At 39.6% G+C, this 12,607-nt stretch overlaps 2 protein-coding genes across 2 annotated transcripts; both read left to right on the forward strand.

Moving 5' to 3' along the window:
• The first annotated feature begins 1,407 nt into the window (after positions 1-1,407).
• On the forward strand, positions 1,408-2,137 carry LOC128772514 (keratin-associated protein 4-11-like). Its single transcript, XM_053893486.1, has one exon. The coding sequence runs from the start codon at positions 1,492-1,494 to the stop codon at positions 2,026-2,028; it is 537 nt and encodes a 178-aa protein (XP_053749461.1). The 5' UTR covers positions 1,408-1,491; the 3' UTR covers positions 2,029-2,137.
• Positions 2,138-10,345: 8,208 nt separating this feature from the next.
• On the forward strand, positions 10,346-11,144 carry LOC109260924 (keratin-associated protein 2-3). Its single transcript, XM_019439423.2, has one exon. It carries the CDS (start codon positions 10,421-10,423, stop codon positions 10,805-10,807), a length of 387 nt encoding a protein of 128 aa, XP_019294968.2. The 5' UTR covers positions 10,346-10,420; the 3' UTR covers positions 10,808-11,144.
• Positions 11,145-12,607: the final 1,463 nt, after the last annotated feature.

Genomic DNA, 12,607 nt, shown 5'->3' on the forward strand with positions numbered 1-12,607 from the left:
GGGGGAAAAGAGATATAAACCAATTATGACAGAGTGTGATACCCTAGATCACAAGTATATTGGAGCAAAAGGGAATGAATGATTAGTTTTGAATGTGGTAGATGTCAAGAAAGATATTAGAGATGAGCTGGCATCTGGACTAGACATTTATGTATGAGCAAAAGTTTGCTTAAATGACAAGGGAGAAAGCACATTTACACAAATGAAACAGTATGAGAAATGACATGGGATTATTATTCCTCATACCTCTTTGTACATGCCAGAAGAGAACCATATTCCCTACTGACTGTATGATATCACTCTATCTAAACCTCAATTACTTCATGTCTAAAGAATTAAGAAAAATTGTGTTCACCTCCTAGAGTCCTTGTGAAGTATAAACGAGAACAATTACACAAGACTCAGAAAATTCCTGACACATAGTAGGCACTCAAAAATAGTAACCATTAGTATTATCTCACATTTCATACGTGTACAAATTTAAATACATAATTTTTATTTATCATACAATGTTCTACATGCTTGCCAAACCCCTACATAATGTGTCTTGTCTGTCTTATTCAAGTGCCGATAGGACACAGATTAAAGCTTAACCCCTGAGATCTCATTTGTATCAAGAAAAACACCTCAAACATATTTCTGAGATAAAAAATCTCAGAATACAAGAAAATATTCAATTATACGTATTCTGTTGAGTATGCTTAGCCATCAAAATAAGAGGAAAAATACACCCTTATGATACCCTGTCTCTGAAGAACATGTCAATAATAATTTAATTATTTTTAAAAGGACCCATTCATGCCAATGGATTTTTTACTATTTGTAAGTAGTGAAACACTGCATTAGAACTTTCAATTGAATAGATTCACTAAGATTAAAGAGATAGAAATGTTGTTAGGATCGTTTATACCTCAATGACTATCCATAAAATCCAAACGAATCAGTATTCCCCGCTGCACACTAGGGACTGTCTCCCCTCCTGGATGCCTCTTTCATGTTATTTTCCTACCAGCATTTCATATGACTTGTTGTTAACCTCTTTGACAGCAGATTTAGTCACCATAATATCCATTCTCAACATATTATCCTGGAGTTAAATACATAAATGAAGAATTAACACTTGTGACAATCAATGAAACAATGTCATGGGATAGGTCTGCTTTGGAAGACACATCAGACAAGGGAAGACATATGGGAGCTGATTCACTTGATTTTAACCAAATCAGATAGCTCACAATACAACAGGAGAAGGAAGTGGAGCCCTTTTCTATATATAGGAATATTCACCAGATAAATATAATTATCTAATTTACTAAAACTAACTGATTTTCTATTAGGATAAACAACAAGAAGAGTCCTGCACATGGTCATAGTAACCCTCAGCAGGGTATAAAAGGGGACAGAGGTAAGGAGACATTCAAACTCAAGAAACCACCCTTGTGGAAACCCACTCATACCTACTAGTGAAACCCCAATCCTTCCTCTGACACCATGGTCAGCTCCTGTTGTGGCTCCGTCTGCTCTGACCAGGGCTGTGGCTCCAGCTGCTGCCAGCCTTGCTGCCGCCCCACCTGCTGCCAGACCACCTGCTGCAGGACCACCTGCTGCCGGCCCACCTGCTGTGTGTCCAGCTGCTGCCGCCCCTCCTGCTGTGGCTCCAGCTGCTGTGGCTCCAGCTGCTGCAGGCCCAGCTGCTGCATCTCTAGCTGCTGCCGCCCCTCCTGCTGCCAGACCACCTGCTGCCGCCCCAGCTGCTGTGGCTCCAGCTGCTGTGGCTCCAGCTGCTGTGGCTCCAGCTGCTGCCGCCCCTCCTGCTGCATTTCTAGCTGCTGCCGCCCCTCTTGCTGTGGTTCCAACTGCTGTGGCTCCAGCTGCTGTGGCTCCAGCTGCTGCCGCCCCTCCTGCTGCCCCTCCTGCTGCCTGCGCCCAGTCTGTGGCCGGGTCTCCTGCCACACCACTTGCTATCGCCCTACCTGTGTCATCTCCACCTGCCCCCGCCCCATGTGCTGTGCCTCCTCTTGCTGCTGAGCCCCCTGCCCTGTGACCACTATCTCCATTCACTTCTGCCCCCTCAGATATAGACTCTTTGGTGCTGTTGGACACATGGAATCTGACTGACATCATTCAACAGGTTGAGCCTCACCTGACTGACATCATTCAACAGGTTGAGCCTCACCATTCTAATGAACCTACCAACCTGCCACTGGCTCTGCGAGCACATTCTGGTTCATGTTAAGCTCCTTCCATGACTATCTTTTCCTTTCAATACTGGCATCAAATATGGATATTAATATGTGATCCATCAGCTAAAAAAAATCCCACTCCTCTAAATTTCTCATTCTTCCTTATCATTTTAGGGCTCTAGATTACCCTTCCTAACAAAGTGAATATTATCTGCAACCTTTGTGCAGTACTGATTTGACACCCTCTGACCTGGGGTTCAGTTATACCCTCAGACCTAGGGATCCAGTTATAGATTTTCTAACAGAGTAAATTTTTTTTTTATGTTTCGTTGCTTCTCTTTCTAATAAACTTTTCTACACATAAAAATTTTTTGGCATTGTTCCTTATTGTTTTCGTGATCATTTTACTTAGTATTAGGTAACTATATTTTACATGATGATACAGGAAGAAAACTCATGTTGAAATCACTTTGAGAATAAGTGCTATATATACGAAGTATAGATCATTTAAAATATTAGAACAAAAGTGGCACATGTGTACATGTATATGCACATGTATACATCTTAATATCCTAAATTAGGGCAGATTTCATTCATGTCTTTAGCTCTTATTTTTTAAATTTTAATTTGTTTTTTTATTGAGATATAATTGACATATAACATCATATTAGTTTCAGGTGTACACAATAATTCAATATTTGTGTACTATAAGAAATGATTGCCACAGTAAGTCTAACTACAATCTGTCACTGTATAAAGGTACAAAATTTTTCTTCTTGTAACAAAAAATTTTAAGATTTACTCTCTTAGCAACTTTAAGGTGTGTGATACATTATTGACTATAGTCACCATCCTATACATTATATCCCCATGACATTTATTTTATAACTAGAAGTTTATACCTCTCGACCACTTTCACCCAGTTCACCTATCCCCTAACCCCACTCACCTCTGGCAACCACCAATCTGTTCTCTGTATCTATCAGTTTTGTTTTGTTCATTTGTTTTTCATTTGTTTATATTCTACGTATAAGTGAAATCATTCAGTATCTGTTTTTGACTCATTTCACATAGCATAATACCCTCAAGACCCATCCATGTGGTTGCAAATGGCAAGATTTCATTCTTTTTTATGGCTGGGTAAAATTGTATTTATATATACATTTATATATACATTGTATATATACACCACATCTTCTTTACCCATTCATCCACTGATGGACACTTAGGTTGTTTCTGTATCTTGACTATTGTTTTTTTTTAAATTTTTTAAATGTTTATTTATTTTTGACAGAGAGAGACAAAGCATGAGTGGGGAAGGGGCAGAAAGAGAGGGAGACACAGAATCTGAAGCAGGCTCCAGGCTCTGAGTTGTCAGCCCAGACCCCAACGCAGGGCTCAATCTCACAGACCGCAAGATCATGACCTGAGCCAAAGTCAGACACTCAACCGACTGAGTCACCCAGGCACTCCTGTATCTTGGCTATTGTAAATAATGCTGCAATGAACATAGGATTGAATATATCTTTTTGAATTAATGTCTTCATTTTCTTTGGATAAATACCCAGAAGTTGAATTGCTGGATCATATGGCAGTTGTATTTTTAATTTGTTGAGAAACCTCCATACTGTTTTCCAGAGAGACTGCACCAATTTACATGCCCACCAACAATGCACAGGGTTCCCTTTCTTGAAGCTGTGCTTTGGAATCACACATTGAGTTTCTCACCTTCTATTACATCTCCATCCCACAACCCGCATCAATCAGTAAACCCAATGTGGAAAGAATGACAAATTTAAACATTAATAACATATTTTTAAATGAAAAGCTTAATAAAATTACATCAACACAATATGAAATGTTTAATAAAATTAATTATATAAACACAATAAAGACAAAAAAAAACTAATGAAATAGAAAAAGTCTGGTAAAACTGATCAAAGACCAAGAGAGAGAGAAAAAGGAGAATGTCTGAAAGACTGGCAAATAACATTATACTTGAAAAGGAGAATAATCAGCTTCCAAGAAAGTAGAAACTTTAAAAAACAATTAGAACATTATGTATAAGTTTAGGGGTCCCTGGGTGGCTCAGTCAGTTAAGCGTCCGACTTCAGCTCAGGTCATGATCTCACAGATCGTGAGTTCAAGCCCCGCATTGGGCTCTGTGCTTACAGCTCCGAACCTGGAGCCTGCTTTGGATTCTGTCTCCCTCTTCCTGCCCCTCCCCCCGCTCATGCCCTATCTCTCTCTCTCTCTCTCTCTCTCTCTCTCTCTCTCTCTCTCTCAAAAATAATAAACACTAATAAATTTTTTTAAAAAAGAACATTATGCATAAGTTTATACCAATATGTTTGAAAATTATGATTGAATTGACTATGTCTAGAAAAATAGATATTAATTCCAGAAGATATACAAAATATAAATAAGCCAATAACCATTAAAAAAACTATACCTATGATCCAAAATCTATCCTCTACATATATTGATATTATAAATGCCAGACCCACGTTGGTTTACAAGTAAGTTTACTAAACCTTAAAGTTCTCTCCCATTCAAACTGGGAAAAAGAACAGAAGAAAAGGTCTACAGCCATACCACCTTAAATGTGCCCAAACTCATCTCATCCCAGAAGCTAAGCAGAGTCAGTCCTCATTGGTACTTGGATGGGAGAACAGAAGAAAGGAAAATGTTCCCAATTCATTTTAAGTATAACAGTAATATCAGACACAGACAAGAACAAAGTGATAAAGGAAAAATTACAGGCCTATGTTATTGAAGATCATAGATGCAAAAAGCCAGTAAATATTAGTAAGTGAAATTTAGCAATATATATAAAAGGAATAACACATCACAACTAACTAGTTTGTCCTAGACATTCAAGAATGTTTCAAAATTAGAAAGTATTTAAATAAGCTTGTTGATACTAGTACATTAAAGGTAAAAAAAAAAACAAAAAACAAAAAACAAACAAAAAAAACCTTCAGGATTGTATCAATAGCTGTGGGAAAATAATTCAGTAATATATAACAACTATATTAGTTAGGGTTCTCCAGAGAAACAGAACCAGTGGGAGACTGATGTAGATATAGACACATGTTTATATACATAAATACGCACATGCACACACAAACATAAGAGAGAGAGAGGAGGGGGAGAGGAGGGATCATAGAATCTGAGATTATATAGAATTGCAGATTACAGAATCTGAGAAGTCCTAAAATCTGCAATTGACAAGCTGGAGACCCAGAAGTGCTGATAATGTAAATTCCAGTTCAAAAGCCAACAGACTCAAGACCCAAGAAGAGCCAATGTTTCAGTTCAACTCTGAAGTCAGGAAGACTGATGTCAAGGGAGTCAGAAGGAGGAGTTCTCTTTTAATCAAAGTTGAAAGGGAAGTCAGCCTTTTTTTTCTATTCAGATCTGTGAGGTCCACCCACACAGGAGAGGGTCATCTGCTTTATTCAGTCTACTAATTCAAAGGTTAATCTTACCCAGAAACAGTTTCACAGACACACCCAGAATGTTTGTCCAAATGTCTGAGCATACTATGGCCCAGTCAAGTTGACACATAAAATTGACCATCACAACAGCCATTTACTATTTAAAACACTCTAAGCAAAACAGGGCTAAAAGAGGACATTTTTATCCTGATGAATGCTATTTATCAAAACTTCATAGCAAAACATAATAGTTAACAAATTTTAGAAGTATTCCTAATAGAGTTTAAATAAGATGAGGATAACTGATACCACTCCTATCATTCATTGTTGTATTTGAGATCCTACTCAATTCAATCTGATTAAGAGAAAAAGCATTACAGAAAAAAAAACAAAAACAAAATTGTTGATACCTGTAGACAATACTGTTGTTAACATAGGAAATCCAAGAAAACCTACAAACTTGTGCTAAAAAGAGAGTTTAGAGAAGTCACTATATAGAGTATTGACAAACAAAAAACTCAATAACATTTTTATAACCTGCAAAGAGTCAATTAGTAATTCTAATTTAATAGAAATGAAGATTCCATTCACAAGAGCTACAAATATTATAAACTGTTTCAAAATAGGTCTAATAAAACAATGCAATACTTATGAAGAAAAGTTCAAAATATTCTTTGGAAATCTGTATATAAATAAAGAGTTAATGTCCGGTTTATTATTGGGAAGCATTTTTTTTCTTCAAGTTTTTATTTCAATTCCAATTATTTAACATACAGTGTAATATTAGTTTCAGGAGTAGAATTTAGTGATTAATCACTTCCATACATCACCCAGTGCTCATCACAAGTGCACTGCTTAATACCCATCACCCGTTTAACCCATCCTCCTCCCGCCTCCCCTCCAGCAACCCTCAGTTTGTCTTCTATAGTTGAGTCTGTTTTCTGGTTTGCCTCTCTTTTTCTTTCCTCCCTATGTTCATCTGTTTTGTCTCTTAAATTCTGCATATGAGTGAAATCATACTGTTTTTGTCTTTCTCTGATTGACTTATTTCACTTAGCATAATACTCTCTAGCTCCATCCACATCATTGCAAATGGCAAGATTTCATTCTTTTTATGGCTTAATAATATTCCATTGTACATACACACTACATCTTCTTTATCCATTGCTCTATCAGTGGATACTTGGGCTGCTTCTACATCTTGGCTATTGTAAATAATGCTGCTATAAATGTAGGGGTGCATGTACCCCTTTGAATTAATGTTTTTGTAGTGCGATTGATGGATCATAGGGTAGTTCTATTTTTAACTTTTTGAGGAACCTCTACACTGTTTTCCACAGTGGCTGCACCAGTTTGCATTCCCACTAATAGTACATGAGGGTTCCTTTTTCTCCACATCCTCACCAATGCCATTTGTTTCTTGTGTTGTTGATTTCAGCCATTCCAGCAGGTGTGAGGTGATATCTCATTATAGTTTTGATTTGCATTTCCCTGATAGTAAGTGATGAACATTTTTTCATGTCTGTTGGCCATCTGTATGTCTTCTTTGGAGAAATGTCTGTTCATGCCTTCTGCCCATTTTTTAATTGGGTTATTTGCTTTTTGTGTGTTGAGTTTTATAAGGTATTTATATATTTTGGATACTAACCCTTTATCAGATATGTCACTTGCAAATATCTTCTCCCATTCTGTAGGTTGCCTTTTAGTTTTGTTGATTGTTTCCTTTGCTATGCAGAAGGTTTTTATTTTGATGTAATCTCAATTGTTTGTTTTTCTTGTCTCAGGAAAATTTCTAGAAAGTAGTTGCTATGGCCGATGTCAAAGAAGTTACTGCCTGTGTTCTCTTCTATGATTTTTGATTCCAGGTCTCACTCTTAGGTCTTTAATCCATTCTGAATTTATTTTCATGTGTGGTGTAAGAAAAAAGTTCAGTTTCATTCTTTTCCATGTTGCTGTCCAGTTTTCCCAATACCGTTTGTTGAACAGACTGTCTTTTCCCCATTGGATATTCTTTCCTGCATTGTTGAAGATTAATTGACCATATCATTGTGGGTTTACTTCTGGATTTTCTATTCTGTTCTATTGACCTATGTGTTGATTTTTGTGCCAATACCATACCATTTTGATTATTACAGCTTTGCAATATAACTTGAAGTCCAGAATTGTGATGTCTCCAGCTTTGCTTTGCTTTTTCAAGATTGCTTTGGCTATTTGGGGTCTTTTGTGGTTACATACAAATTTTAAGATTGTTTGTTCTAGTTCTGTGAAAAATGCTGTTGGCATGTTGATAGGGATTGCATTAAATATGTAGATAAGGAGGTCTCTTTTTAAATCAATGAAATTTCCTGGTTGACCAGGAAGGGAAGGAGGAAGAGAAGTAAATTTACTCAAATGAATGGAAATGCAGTAACCATAATCTAATTTGGCTTTCTAAAATCTTTGTCCAAGCTTCACAACAAAGATTACTAAAATAATTTATTTACTACTCTGGAAGATTAGATCATTCTTCATTAATATTTACTCTCTTCCCCTTCCCACCCCTCTGGGAGAAGTATCCTCTCCCACTCTCGCACCCTGTGACTTGGAATTCACCATGTAACTTGCTTTGGCCAATGGGATGTTAGAGGACATGATCCAAGCAAAGACTTTAAATATGCCTGCATGACTGGATTGCTCCCTTGTGCTTTTGCCATTAGAAATAGGGTTGCCAATTAAAATACAAGACACCTCATTAAATCAGAATTTCAGTTAAATAACAGTAAATTTTTAATGTAAGAATGCCCCATGCATACTCAGACATGCTTATACTAAAGATATATTTATTTATCTGAAATCCGATTTTAACCGGGCACCTGTATTTTTATTTGCTAAATCTGGCAACTCTAATTCAGAAGGAAGTCCCAAACCTACTCGCTGCCGGAGCCAAGACCAGCCGTAATCCACCAAAACCCAACTGACCTGCAGACATGTGACCAAGAAATAAATATTTGTTATTGTATGTTTTGAGAGCTTGTGGTCGCTTGTTATGCATCATAGCTGACTAATTCAACCATGATGGCAATGGGAAACTAGCTTGCATGGAATTCTAGCCACATTATCTCAATTACCTAGTCTGCACACTAAAAATCAACTATTGTAAAAGGAGCCAAGAGGGAATCTTGGGATGAAGAGATATAGAGAATGAATTTCATCTAATTCAGCATTGATGATATCTTCCATGATATCACTGAAGCAAAAATAAAACTAATTCTCCCATGAAAACAACAAAAAGCCTCCCCCTTTAAGCTCAAGATAGTAATTTTAGGACATTTGATTGGTGGTTTGCAAGTTCTTGGCCCTTTCTTTCATTTAGTGCTCAAAGAAAGTAAGTGGGGTTGACTGGACAGAATTCTTTTTCCCCCTCAAATCCAAAGGAAAAGTACAGTTCTACTCCATTAAGTAAGAATAAATTTATGGAACTCATCACAAAGGCTAAGGTATGGGGTGAAGTACAAATGAAAAACAATAAAAGGAATTAGGCAAGCACGTTATCTCACAGTGCCACAATGTATTACCAAAGGAAACTAGACTATACTTAGAACATCCTGGGAACAGGCAACCCTCACACTCCTTTCCACCAATAAGCCACGCTCTGTTGATCAGTCCTCAGAGGAACCTCTGCACTGGTACAAAGATCTTACCCAGCACGCAAGTCCCAAGCCCCTTTCGAAGTATCTGTCATTGGGACAAGACATTTCCCTAATTCTCTTCCAGTATCACTTTTAACAATGCTTACTCACTTTAAAGACTTTTGATAAAAATGGGGTAGGGGGAATGCTTGAGATGTTCTCTCTCCTGTCTGAAGTCTATGGTCTACTGAACCTGATAAACATAATACTCATGGTAGAGGCTGCTTACTGAGGAATGAGGAGACCTAGACCCCATTGTGACTGCGTGAATCCACATGACCCCTCCTGTAAGATGAGGGGATAGGGCTATATATCCTCTATAGTCCCTTCCCAGAATCTACACATGCAATGATTAATTCTGAATAAATTACTACGAAGATAAAAATTGCAGTGGATCCTTGATGAAAATTTTACAGTCACGGTAGAAGTTGAGTTTGGTTTGGAAGGAAGATGAAGGCATTCCAAGAGAATAGGGAAACAACAACCAGGGCAGGACAGCCCAGATCCTACTGGGAAAGAGCAACCAAACCACGGGTCCAGGGTGCCATGTGGTTCCCCCCTCATCTGAAAACTACAAACCTGCCTCTCCCAGAGTTGTGGTGAGTCCACAGCTCACATGAATGGCCTACACAAGAGTGCTGCTATTAACCTGTTACGGTCAGGGGCATGAGTGAAAATAAGACAGGTCATGTTTGGGTGGTAATTGAGTCCTTGAAGTCCAGGAATAAAATGCTGACTTCAAGGCCAAAGGGCAGAGTAATTAGATACTAATCTCGTTTAGAAAACACATTCTTTTCTCTCTTATGAGTTAGGAATGTTTCAAAAGGAAATTCATCAGAATTGAATCCAATGTCTAGATTTGGTGAGAATAAACACTATGAGAAAACAAAGGAATGTTTGTGGTTGTGTACATGAATGTGTATACGGTGAAGTGTTAACAAACATGGTTTACTCAACGCTAAATCCTCACTTAATTGTCCAGAAGATTAACAAGAAATGACCTGTGTCATGGGGGTCATCAGGACCCGCTCAGGGTATATAAAGGCCCCAGAGCAGGAGGGAGGCATTCACACCTGACAACACCCGAATCCTCTCACCCCTCCGACCCAAACCAGCCCCAGACACCACCATGTCCGGCTCCTGCTGCGGCTCCACCTGCTCCTCCCTGGGCTGCGGGGGAGGCTGCTGCCAGCCCTGCTGCTGCCGCGACCCCTGCTGCTGCCGCCCCGTGAGCTGCCAGACCACCGTGTGCCGCCCCGTGACCTGCACCTGCCGCTGCACGCGCCCCATCTGCGAGCCCTGCCGCCGCCCCGTCTGCTGTGACCCCTGCTCCCTGCAGGAGGGCTGCTGCCGCCCCATCAGCTGCTGCCCCACGTCCTGCACGGCCGTGGTCTGCCGCCCCTGCTGCTGGGCCTCCACCTGCTGCCATCCCATCTCTGTGCAGGCGCCCTGCTGCCGCCCCCCCTGCTGCCAGCCTGCCCCCTGCCGCACCACCTGCAGGACCTCCTGCTGCTGAGACCCCTACCATCCCTAAATAGCAACACACTGGAGCCTAAGCACCTATTCTGCATTTTAAGAAAGTGGAAAGAAAAGGAGATATTTTTTATAAGGTGACAATAGCCATTTTTACATCCTACCAGTTGGATACACAAGCAGATGTCCATCACCACCCTCAGCCAAATACCCAGGTGTCTCCATCAGCAGAAGACACCATGGATGGTAGATCTCTCTTAAAAGTCCTTGGAGTGGACTTTGCAAACCCATCCTGAACTCTGAAGGCTGCCCAAACCCTCCTCCTCATCCTTTGTAATGTGCTGCTCACTTATTTTCAATAAACTAATTTTTCCCATAAACCTCCCTGCTACCTGATTCATTCAGTAGTGCCTGTTTATTAGTGTACATAGCTGAGCAGACAAGGAATAGGAAGAAGGAAGGAAGGAGGACAAGGAAGAAGGAAGACAAGATGGAGAAGGTGAGGAAGACAGAAGAGAAAAGGGAGAGGTGCTAGGAATGGAGTTTTGGGAGGTGCTGCAGGATGGCCAGGCTACTCCTCAGACTGCTTATGTGGGTAGGAAATCTGTGCACACAAGGTTCTCCAGGGCCTGTCCTTTGCCCAGATGTCCACGTTCATGTCTCGACACCCCCCACTAAGTTTCACTTCAAGTAGCACTGAACTCACAGTAACTGGCACATGCCAAGCAATTCCCTATGTCTTTGCTTTTGTCATATTCTTGCATTTATCTGGAATATTTTTCTCATCTACTCCTACCCTCCACATTCTTCATCTACCAAACACTCAGTCATTTCCAAGATTCAGCTCAGTCTTCTCTAACAGTTCTGTCCTAACCCCTCTACCACATAAACACACCTGCACATATTCATGCACTCACAGGCATGCATGTCCGCATACACGTACGTACACACACACACACACACACACACACACACACACACGCACACAGGCTAGGTCAGGTGCCCCTAACATGTTCCAATAGCATCCGATATTCATCTCCCTCCCCACAAGGCATTGTATTGAGATGATCTATTTTTCTGCCTCCAACAAAGGGGACACAATTTATAATGGCTTCATTACTGAGCTCAATGTTTAGAATATGGTTGATACTTGATTTCTATTGAATCAAACAAAATTAGAAGGCAATTGTCTTTATGACAAGAACTCTAAAAGGTAGATATTTTACTTAAGGCAGAATCCTCAGCATCAGTATAACTTAACTTCTCTGACCTTCAGGTTTCTTCACCTGCCAAATGGGAAAGTTAATTCTCACCAATGTTGGTTGCTAGGAAAGTTAAATGACCTTATGTATGTAAAGTGACTGGCACACAGTATTTACCAAGCACCATTCACTGACAGTCCTTGTTACACATTGGAACATTACTGTATCAAACAGGCTCAAAAGATGTGCTATTTATGACATATTATGTCACTGAAAGTGGGAGAGGATTGAGGGGAAGGCTTCTTGTTTTTTCAAGATAGTCCACATCCATTGGCAGAAACAGATTTCCTAACATAACAAAGCACACTCCTAAGGTTTAGTAAGTATAACAAAGAAGGAAGAAAAAATCCATCAGCAGATTGAAGCTGTCTCCGAATGAAAGGGCTAATGCATAGGAGAAAGCCCTAGCTTACAGCATTTATGAATAAGGGCTTGGCATCAGGAGCAATGGAGATAATACATGTATCTGATGGACTTTTCATTCCACCCTGAACCACCCAAAGAAGGCAAACAACTTAAGCTGTAAGATTACTTGGGTTAGTCTTCCCTGGCTTTAGGAAGATGGTATTTATTAGGCAGAA

This window comes from Panthera pardus, unplaced genomic scaffold (genome assembly GCF_024362965.1).
Source record: "Panthera pardus isolate Hobbes unplaced genomic scaffold, ASM2436296v1 HiC_scaffold_3, whole genome shotgun sequence".
NCBI classification, from domain to species: Eukaryota; Metazoa; Chordata; class Mammalia; order Carnivora; family Felidae; genus Panthera; species Panthera pardus.